Source organism: Schistocerca americana, chromosome 3, assembly GCF_021461395.2.
Source record: "Schistocerca americana isolate TAMUIC-IGC-003095 chromosome 3, iqSchAmer2.1, whole genome shotgun sequence".
In the NCBI taxonomy this organism is placed as follows: Eukaryota; Metazoa; Arthropoda; class Insecta; order Orthoptera; family Acrididae; genus Schistocerca; species Schistocerca americana.
The window spans coordinates 854,907,905-854,927,332 of NC_060121.1; the positions used below are offsets into that span (position 1 = coordinate 854,907,905).

At 38.9% G+C, this 19,428-nt stretch overlaps 1 protein-coding gene across 1 annotated transcript in view; it reads right to left on the bottom strand.

Moving 5' to 3' along the window:
* Nucleotides 1-19,428, bottom strand: part of LOC124606440 (cilia- and flagella-associated protein 45-like) — a 146,626-nt gene that overhangs the window by 65,911 nt on the left and 61,287 nt on the right. Inside the window, exon 5 of the mRNA XM_047138421.1 lies at nt 2,328-2,517. Coding sequence (XP_046994377.1) covers nt 2,328-2,517 — 190 coding nt within the window. The remainder of the gene's footprint in view (nt 1-2,327; nt 2,518-19,428) is intronic.

Below are 19,428 nucleotides of genomic sequence, written 5' to 3' on the forward strand. Positions count from 1 at the left end.
GTGGCATTGCACACATTAATATTTATGATATTCTGTGTGGGATATTCAACTTTAATTGAGAGCTATTTGTTGTTATGTCACAAGATGTAATCACTATGTAGCTAAATTTTTAACTATTTCAGTTTCAATCAAGATCTTTTGTTTATTTACAACCTTTAGAATGCATTACAGCAACATGTACTGATGTCAGCTTGCCAACTAGTCTCTCCAGCAACACTATTGGAATGGTTTTTATATGGAGACATCTGATACTCTGCTTAAGTTTCTTTTATCAGTGATGCCAAGTACCAGGAGTAGTTGCCTGTCACCATCTACACGATTTATTCCTCTGTACAACCACGTTGGCACTTCTACTTCTACTTCTTTCACTGTTAATAATGAAGGTGGAAACCACAATACATAAAGAGCGCAGCAGCAAATGAACATAGGTCAAATGATGGAAACCCGGTGAGCACTCAGAATGGAAATGCAGCTCCTTGGCTGCTCTATCTGGCCACTAAATGCCTCATGCATTACTGCATCTGGAGCTCAGAAGGACCCAAGCAGCTGGCTGTGTTAACAAGTCAGGAGAACAAAGGCAGTGACAAGAAGGTGTACATATACATATCTAGAGCACCTAATGGAAGGATGAAAGGCACACATAAGGGCATCCAGAACACCCGAGGACAGTAACAATGGCATGTATTAACACGTCCAGAAAAGTCAAAGGGTTTTTCCTATTGAGTCACATCTGTTCCACTCATTTCCTCTCTTCTTCCAGACAAGATATCCTATGGCATCAATTTATAAGCTGTCCATTTGTGCCTCTGTTGTTTCTACTCAGAAAATATATATTTTTCCATAATTGATCATAACTAATGTTATTTGTGTAAAATATACAACTCTATGTATCTGTAACCCAATTCCACCACAGGTCTACAATAATAGAGGAAGCATTACATATAGTTAACTAATTAGGAAAGAGAAGAGTTTGTTCAACTTCATTCTGGGAAATAGCAGAGGTAACAGATTGTGTGAAAGCATTGTGAAGAAACAAATGTTGTGCTGATAAGTAAATGTTCAAGAAGGATCTGCAAAGAGAGTCAAGTGTTATTTGGCAGCTAATACATCTTCCCAAGAAACAGGAAGCCAGAAGGCAGTACTCAAAGGATGGTTGAAAAAGTTATCTTCCCATATGCCAAATGACTAGCATAGCTGTGACATGCAGATGACTATCAACAAAATAGTGTTTTACTACTTGAGAACATATGAAGATAACTCGTGATTGAATAAAAGAAGCATGCATCCCCTTTTCATCAACACAGATCTTACAAGGACAATCAGTTGTTGGGAGATATAACCACACTAGAAATAACAAGAAAAACCCTTGCTTTAATAGACTGTGAGGGAATTCCTCATTCAAAAAGCTGAAAGAAAGTAGGAAGAAATGAGAAATAATACAACTTAACTGATGGACAGATAAAAGAAATAAAGCAGCATTGAGTTCGGGGATTGACACACCAGCTCAGATATAGTGTCCTGGCCAGCTACATTGTACTGGCAGTGCGTTTAGTACTTGGCATTAGCATAATGCAAATCCAGGAAATGAAATTTCTCCTGTGGCTACAAAACAGTAACTCTAAGAAATCAGATATGATAAAATTTAATAGGACTGTAAAAGATGCTCAGAATTCCATGCAAATTGAGACACAATATTATTGCAATCCTACTCCACCATGTAGAGTGTTATCCCATATTAACAATATGAGTACACATTAATAAGTTGCTTTTCAATATTACTTATCATCACAAATTTAATTCAAGTATTTTTACATCAACAAAAAGAGTTCAGGCATAGTGTTAATGTTGCATGCACATGCAGCCTACACATTAAAAAAAATTATAGCACTCAAGCTATTTACCACACCTCGGAAGAAAAACTCACTGTTTGATGCAGAAATATTTATTCTATGACCACACAATGTAGTTAAGCTAAAAACAGTCTGTAAAGGAAATGTAATATATACAGTAACTCTGGAATGCTTCATGAAAATGTCCACTCAGTTTCTTCTCTAAATTGTATTTATGTGTTTTCATAAGAGACAAATATTAAATAATTTTCTTATGCCTGCCCAGCTTCCTGCCCCACCTCTCTGCAGGTCTGCCCCACCCAGACCACACACAAAAGATATACAAAAACACCTTCGAGTTGTTTTGATCTGTTTGTCATTTTTTAACTACACAGACAAGTCAGCTGTATCAATCTCATAACAAGCATGAATTTTGATCACTGTTAGACATAAAGTATTTTATTTGGTTCTCTTTTATGTATGTGTTGTTTTCATTACCTCTTCAATATATTTTGCTTCTTTAAGTCTTTCAGATTCATTATCTTTCATTTGCTTCATAATCTGTTGTACATATTCATATTTTTGACAATCTTTCTTCTCTTTTTGACGCTCCTCTTCTTTCAATCCTCGTAAACGTTCTTGTTCCATCATATGGTCCAGCTTCAGTTCATTCTCTTCTAGCTCCTTCCTGCAGGGAGAAATTTTGCAGACCATTAAATAATACACTTAAACAAATGCTTCATAGATTTATGCAAAATAAAATTAGAATTAACTATGATCATTATGCTGCCCGAATAAATAGAGAAATCCTAGAATACCAAGTACATGTAAACAAATTCTCTCTCTCTCTCTCTCTCTCTCTCTCTCTCTCTCTCTCTCACACACACACACACACACACACACACACACACACACACACACACACACCCTCTATATTGCACAAACACACACACACTTGTGCTGGCATACTAGATACTGAGCAATCAGCATCAAGGTAGTCATGCAACACTTTTTATGCATTTTGTGCCACTGAAATGAATCTGGTGCATATGTGCACATATAGGAACGTGATACATGAGCAATGAAAATTGCTAGGTTTTGGCAGGCTAAAGGATTCTGCTCCAATGAAATATTGCAATTAATACATCTCACAACACTTAAAAAATGACTGGAGGTAGTTTTGAGTTTGACAACCTTTTGTTACTTTGAACACATGACAGCTGACTAGAAGAAATGGACTACAGCATACACTGAACCATTTGTATGTAATTGTGCAATTTATCTATTAAATTCATTTGTATTTTTTTTCTTTCTTTACAAATATATTCTCAGTGTTTAATTTTTTAATCTTCACTTGCCATAAGCATCTTCCTCAACTAAAGAATTTATGAAAAGATGGATTCTTGCCTCTGGTTTTCAGTGATAACAATGTGAAAAATTAAAAATGGAAGCATAATCAAATTGTTACTACTAAATTACACCAAATGGTGTTTCTAACTTACTCTTAGGAGTTCATTAATATACTCTGGGTCATCCACGAATTCCCAATAGATTTCAAACCTTATGTAAATTATAAGATTTTACACTATTCTCAAACACCATTCAGCAGTGACAATAAGATTAAAATTTTAGCTATGAACCACTTATAGGTCTATTCAGACATCATCTGAGCTGTATCTGGTAAGGTAGAGTTTGGAGCACTGAACTGTATGCTTGTTTCTTCAGCATACCCAACAGTTTTTGAATCACCTTTTAAAATCTTTGGGAGATCAACTCACACAGTTTACAATTTCACAAATAAAGAACTGAAATCCTGTTCTTCACATATGTGCAATGTATTCAGTTGCATATGCAACTCATTGCTATCACAGGAGATTTTTTTTTGAAATTGAATGAAATAAATTATATGAAATAAGTTATTGTCAGACCCCTTCACAAACAAGGTAGTAAGACAGATATTAATAACTACTGACCAGATTCTCAAAGGCACTGGACAAAATTATGCAAGCAAGAACCATAATACACCTCTATGAAAATAAAATACTTAGCCAGTCTCAGCTAGGTTTTCAAAAGGATCTCCCAACAGAACATGCTGTTTTTTAATTCACAAATCCATATAACATAATGCTTTAGTGACAAAATATTGACATATAGTATTTTCTTTCACTTGCCAAAAACACTTGGTTGAGCAGTTCACAGTATTACCCCAGAGAAGCTCAAATATTATTGTAGCAGAGGCTATGCAGCTTCATTCTAACTTCATTCTAACTAAATGGATGCAGAGTGTTGTATTAAGAAACTTAGGGAGTGTACACAGTGAAAAAGCATCTTTAGGATGGGGAATAATGATTACAGGTGTACCAAAGGGTTCGATATTTGGTCCACTCTTGTTCTTGTTATTTAAAAATGATCTTCCATCATATACCGGAGAAGCAGAAATAGTTCTCTTTGCTGACGATGCAAGTATTACAATAACACCAAATGGAGTAGTTTCAACACTTGAAAATGTGAATGACATATCTCGAAAAGTAATAACTGGCTCTTTGCAAACAGACTGTCACTCAATTTAGACAAAACACAAGACAGGCAATTCAGTATTACACAAGGCCTGACCACACTATTAGAAATAATTCATGAGGGTAAATCAGTAAATTAAACATAATATTCTAAATCTTTCTTTGTTTATATTGATAAGATACTGAACTGGAAGTCACATGTTACAGACTGTCTTAAACATATAAACTTTGAAGCTTTTGCATTATGAGTTGTATCTGATTATGGAGATGAAAATGTCAAAAAGTTGACTTACTTTTTCTACTTTAATTCTCTAATGTCTTATTGTACCATATTCCAGAGTGACTCACCACTGAGGAAATAAGTGCATTTTCCATACAAGTGTGTGATAAGACTAATATATGGTGTACATTCTAGAACATTGTGCAGAAAGCTCTTTAAGCAGTTGAGCATACTGACATCAGTCTTGGATTAGCTTACACTTACTCATAAATGCAGTTTGTTATCAACAATCAGCCAAAGTTGAAGACAACAGTAACACTCATAAAAATAACAGTAGCCCACAATTGTTTAACTGGTCCTTCATATCCTGGATACTAGGTCTGGAACAGAGTTGACATCCAAGCTGGTCCCAAACATATTCTATCAGGGACAACCTGGGGATCTTACTGGCCAAAGGGGTACCTCAACATCACACACGCAGTTCACAGAGATATGTGCCACATGCAGACAAGCATTGTACTGTCAAAAAATGGCAGCACAATGCTGTTGCAAGAGAGGTAACACATGAGGAGGACACAGGATGTCTGTGACATAATACTGTAACATTCAAGTCCATGACCCGAAGTCATATCCAATGGTTTCCCTAACCATGACACCAGGAATAGCACCATCATGCCTCTCAAAAGTGTTGGAAGAACGGCATCTCTTTCTAACTCACCACTATGCTTATCAATGATGGTCATCCAGTGTAGTATAGAACCATGTTTCATCACCAAATACAATGTAATGCTGTTCAACAGAATTCCATGCTTCTCAGTCACAACACCACCCCAATTTCAGATGTGTGTGTTGTGATGTTAATGGCAGCTATTTATTTAGCACTACTTTTACTAAACAGATGTACAGCACAAGGTAAAGGTATAATGACTGCACTTATATTTTAGCAATTTTGCAGTGGATACAATAAACAGAAACAAAAGGCTGCATCCATTACAGCCACTTACTACTCCCTCCCCAGTGACAGTGTTTGTATATTTCTTTGGTAAGTGCACTGTGTGACCAGAACATGTACGAGTTCTGGCTCGGTTGTGATACTATGAAGGTATGATGATTGGAGCTGGTTGTTTACTTGATGTTGACATGGGTGATCTGGGATTCATACTCTTCAGGAGAAAGTCTGGTTTAAGTCTGTTAATGGAGATAGTCATCTGATTATGAGGTGTTTCAACAGCAAAGTGCTTTTCAGAGTGTGAATGTCCCAGATACTGCCCATCATAGATAGGTTGTAAAAGTGTATCTTATGAATAAAAGTGAACAGGTCAGGAATTCAGTATAGATGAAGACAGATGTTGTAGCATGATGTCAAACACTTACTGGGTGATGTGATGCCATGTGCTTTTTGGGGTGAAGTAATGATGTAGAATGAAAAAAATCAACTGGAAGTATAGCTCTCATACCCTAAGTCATCTCTGGTGCAGTGGTGTTATATTATGGAGTCACACAAGCACAGAGACCCATGAGAAAAGTTAGTAACTTGTCAAGCCAGTCATTTGAAATTCAGACTCTTAATGTTGCCTTGATGTTGTGATGCCACTGTTCAACCATGGTGTTTGATGTTGGATGGCAACCAGTGGTGTCATCTTCTGTAAGTGGTGATGATTTTTTGGACTCCAAAATATGCAATCCATGATGAGAAGAGTTACCTGGCAATATTCTCTAAAGGATGTTCTTCAGTGGAACTGCCATTGGCCAACATTTAAACCTGTCAATCCATTTTAAGATATTTGGTGTCTGTATATGTGTGCGAGTGTATACCCGTCCTTTTTTCCCCCTAAGGTGAGTCTTTCCGCTTCCGGGATTGGAATGACTCCTTACCCTCTCCCTTACAACCCACACCCTTTCGGCTTTCCCTCTCCTTCCATCTTTCCTGACGAAGCAACCGTTGGTTGCGAAAGCTTGAATTTTGTGTGTATGTTACTGTTTGTTTGTGTGTCTATCGACCTGCCAGCGCTTTCTTTTGGTAAGTCACATCATCTTTGTTTTTAGATATATTTTCCCCACGTGGAATGTTTCCCTCTATTATATTCATATCATTTTAAGATATATGTAGAGATATATGTGAGAGCAAGTTAATGGTCGCACTGGGTCAACAATCTTGTAATGGAGTTTATATTTCTTTGCATTAGTTACAGCTACTGGTGCAATGTTTGCTTACAATGTGACAAAGTAACCACTGAATTTGGCAACCAATTATTTGAAAGTGTTACCATTGCCGTCAAAGCTATTTTCTAGAACTCACTTTCATTTGTATCACTATTTTTCTTTGTTTCTTGTTTGATAATGTTTTAAATGGTTGTTTACACATTCTTGGACGGTTTTATTTTTGTGCATAGTGATGTGTTTTATCATATGTTTGTTTGCATGGCCATCTTCCACAGCAGCTGTTACAATCTGTTAATATAGGTTATCCGTCTTGAGCTGACTGCAATTTAATTAAAAGAAATACACCAGATGCATTTAACTTTTATTTTTAAAGCATCTTCCTTGGTTATTGGTGTTTCTTTACATATTCTGCTCCTTCCCTCCTTGCTAGCAGTGGTTGACATTGAAAGGCTTCATTTCACATTTGCACTTGGCAGTTTTTGCCTTTCTGCAGTATTTCCTGTGCTGCATTATTTACATTTCACTTTCTTAATGTGAATGGGAAACAATTTAAACAGTTTAAGAAAGTGAAGTGTAAATAATGCAGGGCAGGAAATACTGCAGAATGGCAAAAACTGTCAAGTGCACGTGAGAAATGAAGCCTTTTGATGCCAACCGCTACTAGCAAGGAGGGAGGGAGCAGAATATGTAAAGAAACACCATAACCACAGATGATGCTTTAAACAGAAAAGTGAAATGTATCTGATGTAATTCTTTTTAATTAAATTGCAGTTGGCTAAAGATGGATAACCTATAGTAACAGATGATGTGTTTCACTTTCTCAAAAATGTACTGGTAGATTTTACAATACTGGTGGTCATGGATTTTCAACTCTTGACAAACGATTATACTCTGATTCAGGTATGGGTCTCTTCTTCTCAAACAATATACTTTAATCACAGAAATTATCTATCACTTAACCTCGCTTCTGTTCAATTTTAACCTTGTCTGTTTTAGGGGAAAACAAGACTGAAAATGCTGTTTAAGAAACAGTTAAATTCTGCTTCTACGCTGTATGCTTTGTAAACTTCTCCCCAGCATTTTTCCTGTAACTTGTCTGTAAACAGCATGGTCGAGTCATTGTTTACCATCCTGCAATACTATCCTTTTCTTTTATCATCCATCTGAAACTAATCAGTATATTTTATGGCCAACATTTCACAATGATTAGTTATTTTGCACTTCAGGCATTGCCAGTTTGAATTTAGCCATAGCACTTCCACACAGTACCCTCAACAGAAGGTTACCTTAGTGTAGTGATAATGTTGGACAGTAGAACAAATGAATCGCTCCATGCAGAAAGGGCTTCAGTCACAAAATTGTGAAAATGAGATTATGATGGAAATCGTATCTTTATGGCTGTTCTCATCATTCTGAGCAAAAATGTATTCCATCCAGTGCTTCGAAATACACAAACTGAAGCTTCTTGTTTTGAGTTATATGCAGAAAGGAATTCAGTCCAGGACTGAAGCCCTTCTTGCTAAGCAACAGCATTTCAGCCCCGAAGTTGGACACTTCACACGGAAATGTTAACTTCAATGTGTAGGACATGTTGGCTAAGCTGCACAACTTATTCGGTGGAAGGAAACAGCTGAAAGTGTATGTTGTTAATCTACACATTCGTTTGTTGGCAATATTTCCAATTTTATTTACGAAAGTGTTGGAAGGCGCCACTGTATCACGACAAGAAGAAAGTAGACAAGAGAAGAAAAGGAAAAGGAATCCTTCAACATGGAAGAGGAATATTTCAAAAACAGCAAAGCTAAAAGGCCAAGAATATATTAACTATAAAGGACAACGGATAGCAGCTAAAATTACAGGATGTGACTGCAGGTAATTTTTAATTATATTGGATGTTACTGACAGTTTTTTGGACTAAACTTTATTATGGACTGACCATGACGCTGCTCTTGTTCACTGCACAGATTTTGGTATCGCCTCTACTAGTATGGCAATCAATTGAGAATATGTTTCCATATAGGATTCTTCCCCCCATGAACCATGGACCTTGCCGTTGGTGGGGAGGCTTGTGTGCCTCAGTGATACAGATAGCCGCACCTAAGGTGCAACCACAATGGAGGGGTATCTCGCACAGAGACCATGAGGATAAAATCAGAGAGATTAAAGCCCACACAGAAGCATACCGACAATCCTTCTTTCCAAGAACAATATGAGACTGGAATAGAAGGGAGAACCGATTGAGGTACTCAGGGTACCCTCCGCCACACACCATCAGGCGGCTTGAGGAGTATGGATGTAGATGTAGATGTAGATGTTGAGAGGCCAGACAAACGTGTGGTTCCTGAAGAGGGCAGCAGACTTTTCAGTAGTTGCAAGAGCAACAGTCTGGATGATTGACTGATCTGGCCTCGTAACACTAACCAAAACGGCCTTGCTGTGCTGGTACTGTGAACGGCTGAAAGCAAGGGGAAACTACGGCCGTAATTTTTCCTGAGGGCATGCAGCTTTACTGTATGGTTAAATGATGATGGCGTCCTCTTGGGTAAAATATTCCGAAGGTAAAATAGTCCCCCATTCGGATCTCCGGGCGAGGACTACTCAAGAGGATGTCGTTATCAGGAGAAAGAAAACTGGCATTCTACGGATCGGAGTGTGGAATGTCAGATCCCTTAATCGGGCAGGTAGGTTAGAAAATTTAAAAAGGGAAATGGATAGGTTAAAGTTAGATATAGTGGGAATTAGTGAAGTTCGGTGGCAGGATGAAAAAGACTTTTGGTCAGGTGAATACAGGGTTATAAATACAAAATCAAATAGGAGTAATGCAGGAGTAGGTTTAATAATGAATAAAAAATAGGAGTGCGGGTAAGCTACTACAAACAGCATAGTGAACGCATTATTGAGTCCAAGATAGACACGAAGCCCATGCATACTACAGTAGTACAAGTTTATATGCCAACTAGCTCTGCAGATAATGAAGAAGTTGATGAAATGTATGATGAGATAAAAGAAATTATTCAGGTAGTAAAGGGAGATGAAAATTTAATAGTCATGGGTGACTGGAATTCGACAGCAGGAAAAGGAAGAGAAGGATACATAGTAGGTGAATATGGATTGGAGCTAAGAAATGAAAGAGGAAGCCGTCTGGTAGAATTTTGCACAGAGCACAACTTAATCATAGCTAACACTTGGTTCAAGAATCATGAAAGAAGGTTGTATACATGGAAGAACCCTGGAGATACTGGAACGTTTCAGATATATTATATAATGGTAAGACAGAGATTTAGGAACCAGGTTTTAAATTGTAAGACATTTCCAGGGGCAGATGTGGACTCTGACCACAATCTATTGGTTATGAACTGTAGATTAAAACTGGAGAAACTGCAGAAAGGTGGGAATTTAAGGAGATGGGACCTGGATAAACTGACTGAACCAGAGGTTGTACAGAGTTTCAGGGAGAGCATAAGGGAACAATTGACAGGAATGGGGGAAAGAAATACAGTAGAAGAAGAATGGGTAGCTCTGAGGGATGAAGTAGTGAAGGCAGCAGAGGATCAAGTAGGTAAAAAGACAAGGGCTAGTAGAAATCCTTGGGTAACAGAAGATATATTAAATTTAATTGATGAAAGGAGAAAATATAAAAATGCAGTAAATGAAGCAGGCAAAAAGGAATACAAACGTCACAAAAATAAGATCGACAGGAAGTGCAAAATGGTTAAGCAGGGATGGCTAGAGGACAAATGTAAGGATGTAGAGGCTTATCTCACTAGGGGTAACATAGATACTGCCTACAGGAAAATTAAAGAGACCTTTGGAGATAAGAGAACCACTTGCATGAACATCAAGAGCTCAGATGGAAACCCAGTTCTAAGCAAAGAAGAGAAAGCAGGAAGTTGGAAGGAGTATATAGAGGGTCTATACAAGGGCGAAGTACTTGAGGACAATATTATGGAAATGGAGGAGGATGTAGATGAAAATGAAATGGGAGATACAATACTGTGTGAAGAGTTTGACAGAGCACTGAAAGACCTGAGTCAAAACAAGGCCCCCGGAGTAGACAACATTCCATTAGAATTACTGACGGCCTTTGGAGAGCCAGTCCTGACAAAACTCTACCATCTGGTGAGCAAGATGTATGAAACAGGCGAAATACCCTCAGACTTCAAGAAGAATATTATAATTCCAATCCCTAAGAAAGCAGGTGTTGACAGATGTGAAAATTACCGAACTATCAGTTTAATAAGTCTCAGCTGCAAAATACTAATGCGAATTCTTTACAGAAGAATGGAAAAACTAGTAGAAGCCAACCTCCTGGAAGATCAGTTTGGATTCTGTAAAAATGTTGGAACACGTGAGGCAATACTGACCCTACGACTTATCTTAGAAGCTAGATTAAGGAAAGGCAAACCTACGTTTCTAGCATTTGTAGACTTAGAGAAAGCTTTTGACAATGTTGACTGGAATACTCTCTTTCAAATTCTGAAGGTGGCAGGGGTAAAATACAGTGAGCGATAGGCTATTTATAATTTGTACAGAAACCAGATGGCAGTTATAAGAGTAGAGCGACATGAAAGGGAAGCAGTGGTTGGGAAGGGAGTAAGACAGGGTTGTAGTCTTTCCCCGATGTTATTCAATCTGTATATTGAGCAAGCAGTGAAGGAAACAAAAGAAAAATTTGGTGTAGGTATTAAAATCCATGGAGAAGAAATAAAAACTTTGAGGTTCGCCGATGACATTGTAATTCTGTCAGAGACAGCAAAGGACTTGGAAGAGCAGTTGAACGGAATGGATAGTGTCTTGAAAGGAGGATATAAGATGAACATCAACAAAAGCAAAATGAGGATAATGGAATGTAGTCGAATTAACTGGGGTGATGCTGAGGGAATTAGATTAGGAAATGAGACACTTAAAGTAGTAAAGGAGTTTTGCTATTTGGGGAGCAAAATAACTGATGACGGTCGAAGTAGGGAGGATATAAAATGTAGACTGGCAATGGCAAGGAAAGCATTTCTGAAGAAGAGAAATTTGTTAACATCGAGTATAGATTTAAGTGTCAGGAAGTTATTTCTGAAAGTATTTGTATGGAGTGTAGCCATGTATGGGAGTGAAACATGGACGATAAATTGTTTGGACAAGAAGAGAATAGAAGCTTTTGAAATGTGGTGCTACAGAAGAATGCTGAAGATTAGATGGGTAGGTCACATAACTAATGAGGAAGTATTGAAACGGATTGGGGAGAAGAGAAGTTTGTGGCACAATTTGACTAGAAGAAGGGATACGTTGGTAGGACATGTTCTGAGGCATCAAGGGATCATCAATATAGTATTGGAGGGCAGCGTGGAGGGTAAAAATCATAGAGGGTGACCAAGAGATGAATACACTAAGCAGATTCAGCAGGATGTAGGTTGCAGTAGGTACTGGGAGATGAAGAAGCTTGCACAGGATAGAGTAGCATGGAGAGCTGCATCAAACCAGTCTCAGGACTGAAGACCACAACAACAACATAGGATTCTTTTATGTTTTCAGGTGCAAGAGGTTCAAGTGCTTTCAAGACATCAGTGCAGATGAAAAGGAATCTATTTTAGTACAGCTCCATAACTTGCCCTCTAAAGATGAACAAGATGTTTATATTCAGTCACTTATAGACATACATAACATCCAGTGATGTCAACCTAGAAAAGACGATTCAATCTGACAAGTCGACAAAGTATGTAATTGTGGGTAACACCAAAAGGAAGGTATGTTACAAAGCATTTCTGGCTCTTCTAGCTTTAACTGACAAGAGAGTGAAATGACTGAGAAAGCTGTCTATATCAGATCAGAGACCACATGATAAAAGAGGGAAAACTCCCAGTGTAAACGCTTTGTCAGCCGAAGTTAGATAACTCATGAGAGAACACATTAATAGTTACCGAGTAAGAGAATGCCACTACAGTGGGAGAACAACTAAGTATTTAGATGCAAGACTCAATATTAAGTTGATATATAAAATGTTCAAGGAGAAACATACTCAGGCATTTGCTTTGTTTTTCAATGAAAACTACTCCCTGTCATTTGGACAACCTCATGTAGATGCATGCTGCTTGTGTGAAGAATTATGAGTTAAGATTCGAAATCCCTATATTAATGATGCGACAAAACGGTGTGCAGTGGCTGAGTTGATGGCGCACAAGAGTCGGGTTAAAAAATTCTATAATAAACTTGAAGTGGAAACTGAAATGAAAGATAAACACCATGTACTATCTCCGGCAATAGATTTTATGCAGAACATTCAGTTACCAGGGATCCCTGTCCAGGGAACTTTTTACCTGCGCATGTGTTTTGCATTCATGATATCGAGAAAAATAAAGCTAAAATATACATTTATCATGAGGGAATTGCCAGAAAAGGATGTAATGAGGTCTTTCTTGTATAATTCTGCAGGACATTCCTGCCGAAATTACATAACTACATTTGTATTCCAGTAACTGTGCATGGCAGAATAAGAACCATACTTTAGTAAGGCTGCTTCTATTTTTAACAGACACTGACCGATTTAAACAAAGCGAGCAATTCTTTCCAGTCAGAGATCATTCTTTTCTGCCCTGTGACAGGGATTTTGCTACAATCAAACGCACCCTTAGAAGGCATGATCGACTATATTAAGTGCATGAAATAACCAAACTGATCATAGAAAGTAGCACATCTGTGAAATTTGGAGTATGTTAAGTTAAAACAGAGGATATCTTGGATTTCAAGAACTAGTGGCCAATTCTTTATAAAAGAAACTGCATATCAGAAGAAACTATACCGAAGTCAGTACCATGAGACCAGAAAGTACATTTCAGAATCAGTACATTGATGCACTTTTCATACAGTAGCCAACTATGTGGATGTACAACAACATCCCAGTGTGTTGATGGTATTGTGAAACACACATTCCATCTGTCTCAACCTGGCCATATGTCACATTCTACTTTTCCACCCAACTGTGCATATCCCGTGGGGAAAGTTCAAACAAAAGCAGCAAAAATTAAGGACATTGCCAGATTACTACCTTATATACCAAATGAACATGAAGAATTCCACCACGAACTGACACACTGGCCCACAAATGACGTTGTTAAAAGTTAAGAGCAAGATGACTAAAGAAACTCAAAATGATGTATTGAATTGTTTTTCTTCTCAGTTATTTTCTTAATAAATATTGATTGAAAACCAGTTGTTTTCCTTTATCTAATGCTCATGATCATTTCACATTCCTAAACTATAAGCATATCCTCAAAGCAATAAATGAATCATTATATTTTCCTCAAGAAACTTCTAAAAGCTATTTTGGTCCATGCAGAAAGGACTTAAATCCATCACCAAAAAACTTTTTTTCCTAAATTAAAACACTTTAAATGCCTGTAAACTCTGTAAAGGACCTTGATATTCAGTCAATAAACAACATATATTTTTTCTCTTAGCTTTGACCTCAAACTCTAGTGTCTAGATTTTTTTTTTTTTTTTTCTCCTCGAAATTAGGTACAATGGACTGAGGTCCCTTCTGCATGGAGCGATTCAAATGTAGTTGCTTTATAACTGTACATGGCATTTTACAAGGTTCTGTCATTGTTCTTTTCCTGTCTCTGACAATGACCTACTTAGATATGTGGCATATTAAATATATTAAATGGCACAGTACATTGAGAACACTACTGTCATCTGTGTTACTAAATAGCTGCAATGGACACTGGTCCCATTTGCAGGTTGCCTATCTAACAGCATTCAGGGATAACAAATATTTGATGTTTGGTATTTCGTATAATTATTAGAAATTTAAAATGTCGCCATAATCTACTCATCAAGAGGTATAATCTTATATTTAAAGTTTAATGAAATAATACAAGTATTGAACTCTGAAACTGTGTATATGTCTTGAAGGAGCATAAATCACGTCACACAAATTACCCTGACTGTATTCATGAAGTATTTGAGAATGAGAGCACTTACCTGCTTCCAATGAACTTTACACATAATTTCAAACCTTTCTGAAAATTTTTCTCACTGATGCCCCGCACATTTTCAGTTTTCATGCAGTAAAGTAAAATATCAGGCATGATGTTTTAATTTATTACAGCTTTACTGCTGACACTAATCATAACTCATTTTTCAGACAGTATCCACATATACCACTAAATGAAGATGCAAAATTATATCGTTATATTACTCACAGTTCAGGAGATTTGATGTCATAAACATTGAAATGGGTGAAAAACTACTTTTTGATAAAACAGATTGCAAATTACCCTAACTATACTCATCCAGTGTGTTTTATTTTTTCATTAGTCTCCGGGTGAACAATCCAAAACTAATGGAACCAACATAATTAGGGTTTTTCATCTTTAAGCATAAAGGACATACATGCTTAATATTAAATATTTAACATGAGAACTCATTTGAAAAGTACTCAGGTGTTTGAAGCTGTTTTACACATGGGGATTACATTCTTTGAAGCATTGGGGATAGATTACTGGTTACTGAATAATCCAGCATTGAAGGAACTCTGTAAAGGACCTTGATATTCGGTCGATAAACAACATATATTTTTTCTCTTAGCTTTGACCTCAAACTCTAGTGTCTAGATTTTTTTTTTTTCCCTCGAAATTAGGTACAATGGACTGAGGCCCCTTCTGCATGGAGTGATTCAAATGTAGTTGCTTTATAACTGTACTGTGGGTATGGTGCATAATATAAATGGCTTAAAGCAGGAAAAGAAAAAAAAATCTTTATTTTATAGGATTCGAAGTTCAGCTGGAGCTCACAGATGCCTGTTGAGTTCCAATTGGGCTTCTATAATATAACTACTATGGTGGCTCCCTAAAGTCTAAAACTTCACGAGTCCCAAAGTCTGCTGTAGCAGGCAACTCTACCCTTGCAGTTGCATCTAGACACTCTCCAAAGCACCCATGTCATAGTGGACACATACCAACAGAAATGGCTTCCCCCCTCCCACTATCACAATCTGCCTAACATGGCTTCTGCCCAGAATTCCTGTCTGTGTGCAAGGTAGGCATTCTTCAGTGTTTGTTGGTAACGAATCCTTGGTGCAGCATCCGTACACATGCTTCTCCTTTCATTTGTGAACCAGATCTTTCATTTGTGAATTTGAACTTTCATTTTTGAACAAGAGCTTTTGTTTGTGGAGCAATGAGAACCCAAGGACTGCCACATGATGATTGTTCAGTGACAAATCTGGTGAGTCAGCCTTGTGCATTGCTTAGGGCAGATAGCTTGTGAGAGCCTTAGCTTTCCCAGCAGGACCAGTTGAAATCTGCAGTTTATGGCTCACATGCTACATCTCCTTTAGCTTTCCCAAGTCACTTTAGAGAGCTACCTTCCACTTTTTGGAGGCCATTAATCCCATTTGCAGTGATGCAGGTAAACGCCCTGTACACTGTACTACTTTGTGCCAGCACTGAAAGTCCATGTGGACCATCCCATACAATTCTCATGCAGTTTTGGATATTCCTTCATGCATGACAGAACCTACACACTGTGTCCCTTTTACTGTTACATTTCCTATGGCCTCTTTTAGGGATGAACTTTTAGTGTTTACATTGAACTTGCAAACTTCCGCACATCTTAGTGAAGGCCCCACCTATGAATTTAACATGTGTTTGTTTCTCCGGTACTGATGAACCGAGAACCTTTGCTGTGCAAATTGCACAGTAACTGTGTACATGTTATATCTTCCACTTCAAGTTTTTGTTAAATAATATATATTAGTTTGTCTATTTCAATAAATAGTTAGTGTTACCAAAAATTTGTTCCCTCACCTTTTCATTGGTTCACTGGAAAGCGGAACCTTGCACCATGCACTCATGTGATACTATGCATCAATGCTAGCCAGTCCCCACTTTGCCCACAATACTCAAGTATTCACATCATTTTACAACAAAATGACAAAACATTTACCATGCATCTCCATGATGTCCCATCAGTTGTGTCCATTCACAGGTTAAAGTCAGCTTAGGTGCTCATCCTCTGCACTGCCCATACACTGCCAACAGTTGAGGTCTCCCTGCCCACTTCCAATGCCGATGATGTCACTGTTGATGCTAACATCAATGCCACACCCAACACCACTAGCACCACTCTTGACACAATCTCCACCAGTGCCGCCGAACCACCAACCAGCACCTGGGATCCAGATCAAGCCATCTCACTTCCCTACACTTTCCCTCCCACTGCCACTTTTCAAGCACATGGAGCCTGACACTGAGCAGGCGGCGCCTGACACTGAGCCCAACACCTCACTGCCGCCACCCAATGGATTCACAGACACCGCACCTTCAGCAGCCCTGCAGCCCTTGCCACGACTCCAAACACACCAGCACCTCAGAGTCAACGCCATACCCCACTGCCACGTCAGCCTCTCTTTAGGGGATCTGGCAGATGGCAGAAACAGGAGCAGCAGGAATTTCTGGCACCTGCATACTCCAGTAACCACTAAACCATACATGCTGGCCATGTAGTGCTTAGTCATACATGCCCCACCTGGGCCGGCCGCTGTGACCGATTGGTTCTAGGTGCTTCAGTCCGGAACAACACAGCTGCTACAGTCACAGCTTCGAATCCTGCCTCGGGCATGGATGTGTGTGATGTCCTTAGGTTAGTTAGGTTTAAGTAGTTCTAAGTCTCAGGGACTGATGAGCTCAGATGTTAAGTCCCATAGTGCTTAGAGCCATTTGAACCATTTGAGACCGACCTGCCCAAATACCCATGCCCCAACTCGCACTAAGTGAGACTGCAGCACATTGTAGTTCCTCATACTGCCCAACACCTCCTCCACACCTGCCTCTGTGCCATGCAGCAGCTTCTTTCCTGAATTGCAGCCCCATGTCGCATCTCAACAAGTGCACCTTTGACCATGTGGTCCAGCGCGCCACCGTGCCAGTCAACCATCATGTGTTCCGGACTACTGCCCGCCACCATGCACAGCACATCACCGCTATAACCATTACACCACCCCAACTCCCAGTGGTGGCCAATTGTTTTCTCCTACTGCACTCTGCACTACCAAACCCCATTGTCAACACGGCAGCTGTTAACATCAGGCTGTCAGGTACTGCAAACCTCACCTGACACCCACCCATGCCATCATCAACAACACTCATCGCCACAACATCCACACTAGTGTTTGATAACCTGGAGCTGCATCTGACGTTGTTACGCTGATGTCGTCCTCTCACCAAGATGGGGTAGGGGGCAGTGGAGGGGGGGAGGGGGGGAGTGGAAACTGTGTGATGCCTCCCTAAATTATAAAATTCTGTGAGTCCCACAGTCTTCTCTAGCAGATGACTCCCCGCTTGCAGTTGCGCTCATGCCAAGTGAACATCTACCAACAGAAATGTCCTTCTCCCCACTACTGCAAGCTACCAAACTGGGGCTTCTGCCCACCATTCCCATCCATGTGCAAGGCAGGCATTCTTCAGCATGTGCTAGAACTGAATTACTGATGTAGCATCTATGCAAATGGTCCTCCTTTCATTTGTGTACCTGACCTTTCATTTGTGAACCAGTGCTTTTATTTGTGAACCAGTGCTTTTGTCTGTAAACCAGAGCTTTCAATGAAGGCCCAAGAGCCACCACATAATGACTATTTGAGAACAAATCTGGTGAGTAAGCCTTGTGTGTTGCTTAAGGCAGACAGTTTGCGAGTGCCATTGCTCTTTGAGCAGAAACAGTTGCAATTCAGCAGTTTTAGCTTTTCCAACTTGCTTTGGAGAGCCACTTCCTGATTTCTGGAGGGCCTTAATTCCATGTGCAGTGGCACAGATAAACACGCTGTATATTTTACTGCTTTGTGCCTGTGCCATGCATCCACAAGGACAGACCTGTTGAATTCTCTTCCCGCACGCGTGATGGTGCCTAGCCATTATGTCTTTTTTTAGTTTTACTCACCATTTCCTGTGGCCTCTGCTAGGGACAGGCATATCGTGTTTCCCTTGAACTTTCAAACTTGTGTAAATCTTAGTGGAGGCTCCGCCTTATGAACTTAACATATGTTTGTTTCTGTACTCAAATTAATGAACTGAGACCTTTGCCATGCAAATTGCATCTCAACTGTGTACAGATCATATATTTCTCTTTATGTTTTTGTCTAATAATATATATGTCGGTTTTTCTATCTTCATAAATAGCCTGTGTTGTTAAAAATGCATCTATTCTCTGTTTTGTTACTTCGCTGGACCATGCATTCCTGCCTTCTTCTTCTGTTCCCCTTATTTTCCCTCACTCAATAGCTGTGATGTGCACTGCAAAGTTAAACACTTACACAGCTACCAGCATCACCATGCTACCAAGCAATATGTATAAAAGCTGCTCACATTTTCTCATATTTGTTCTCTCTCCATTCTCACATCTACTACAAGGTTCTTTACAGGATTAGTTCCCACAGCTCAAAACCAATATTGGAAGAAACAAAAAGTGTCATAACCTAAACGACATGCATACTCTCAAATCAAACTTAATTGCCTGACAGGGGGTTCATCAAACCACCATCTTCAATAGTGGAACTAATTTACACAAAAAAGTACAGATTACATTGACAATTAAAAATTGCGACTGCTCTGGGCACACATAATGTATAAACCTTGTGACAAAATAGGGGCAGTGACGAAAAATTAACCAGTATACTTCAATACATCTGCCTGCATTGCTGGGGTTATTAAACATC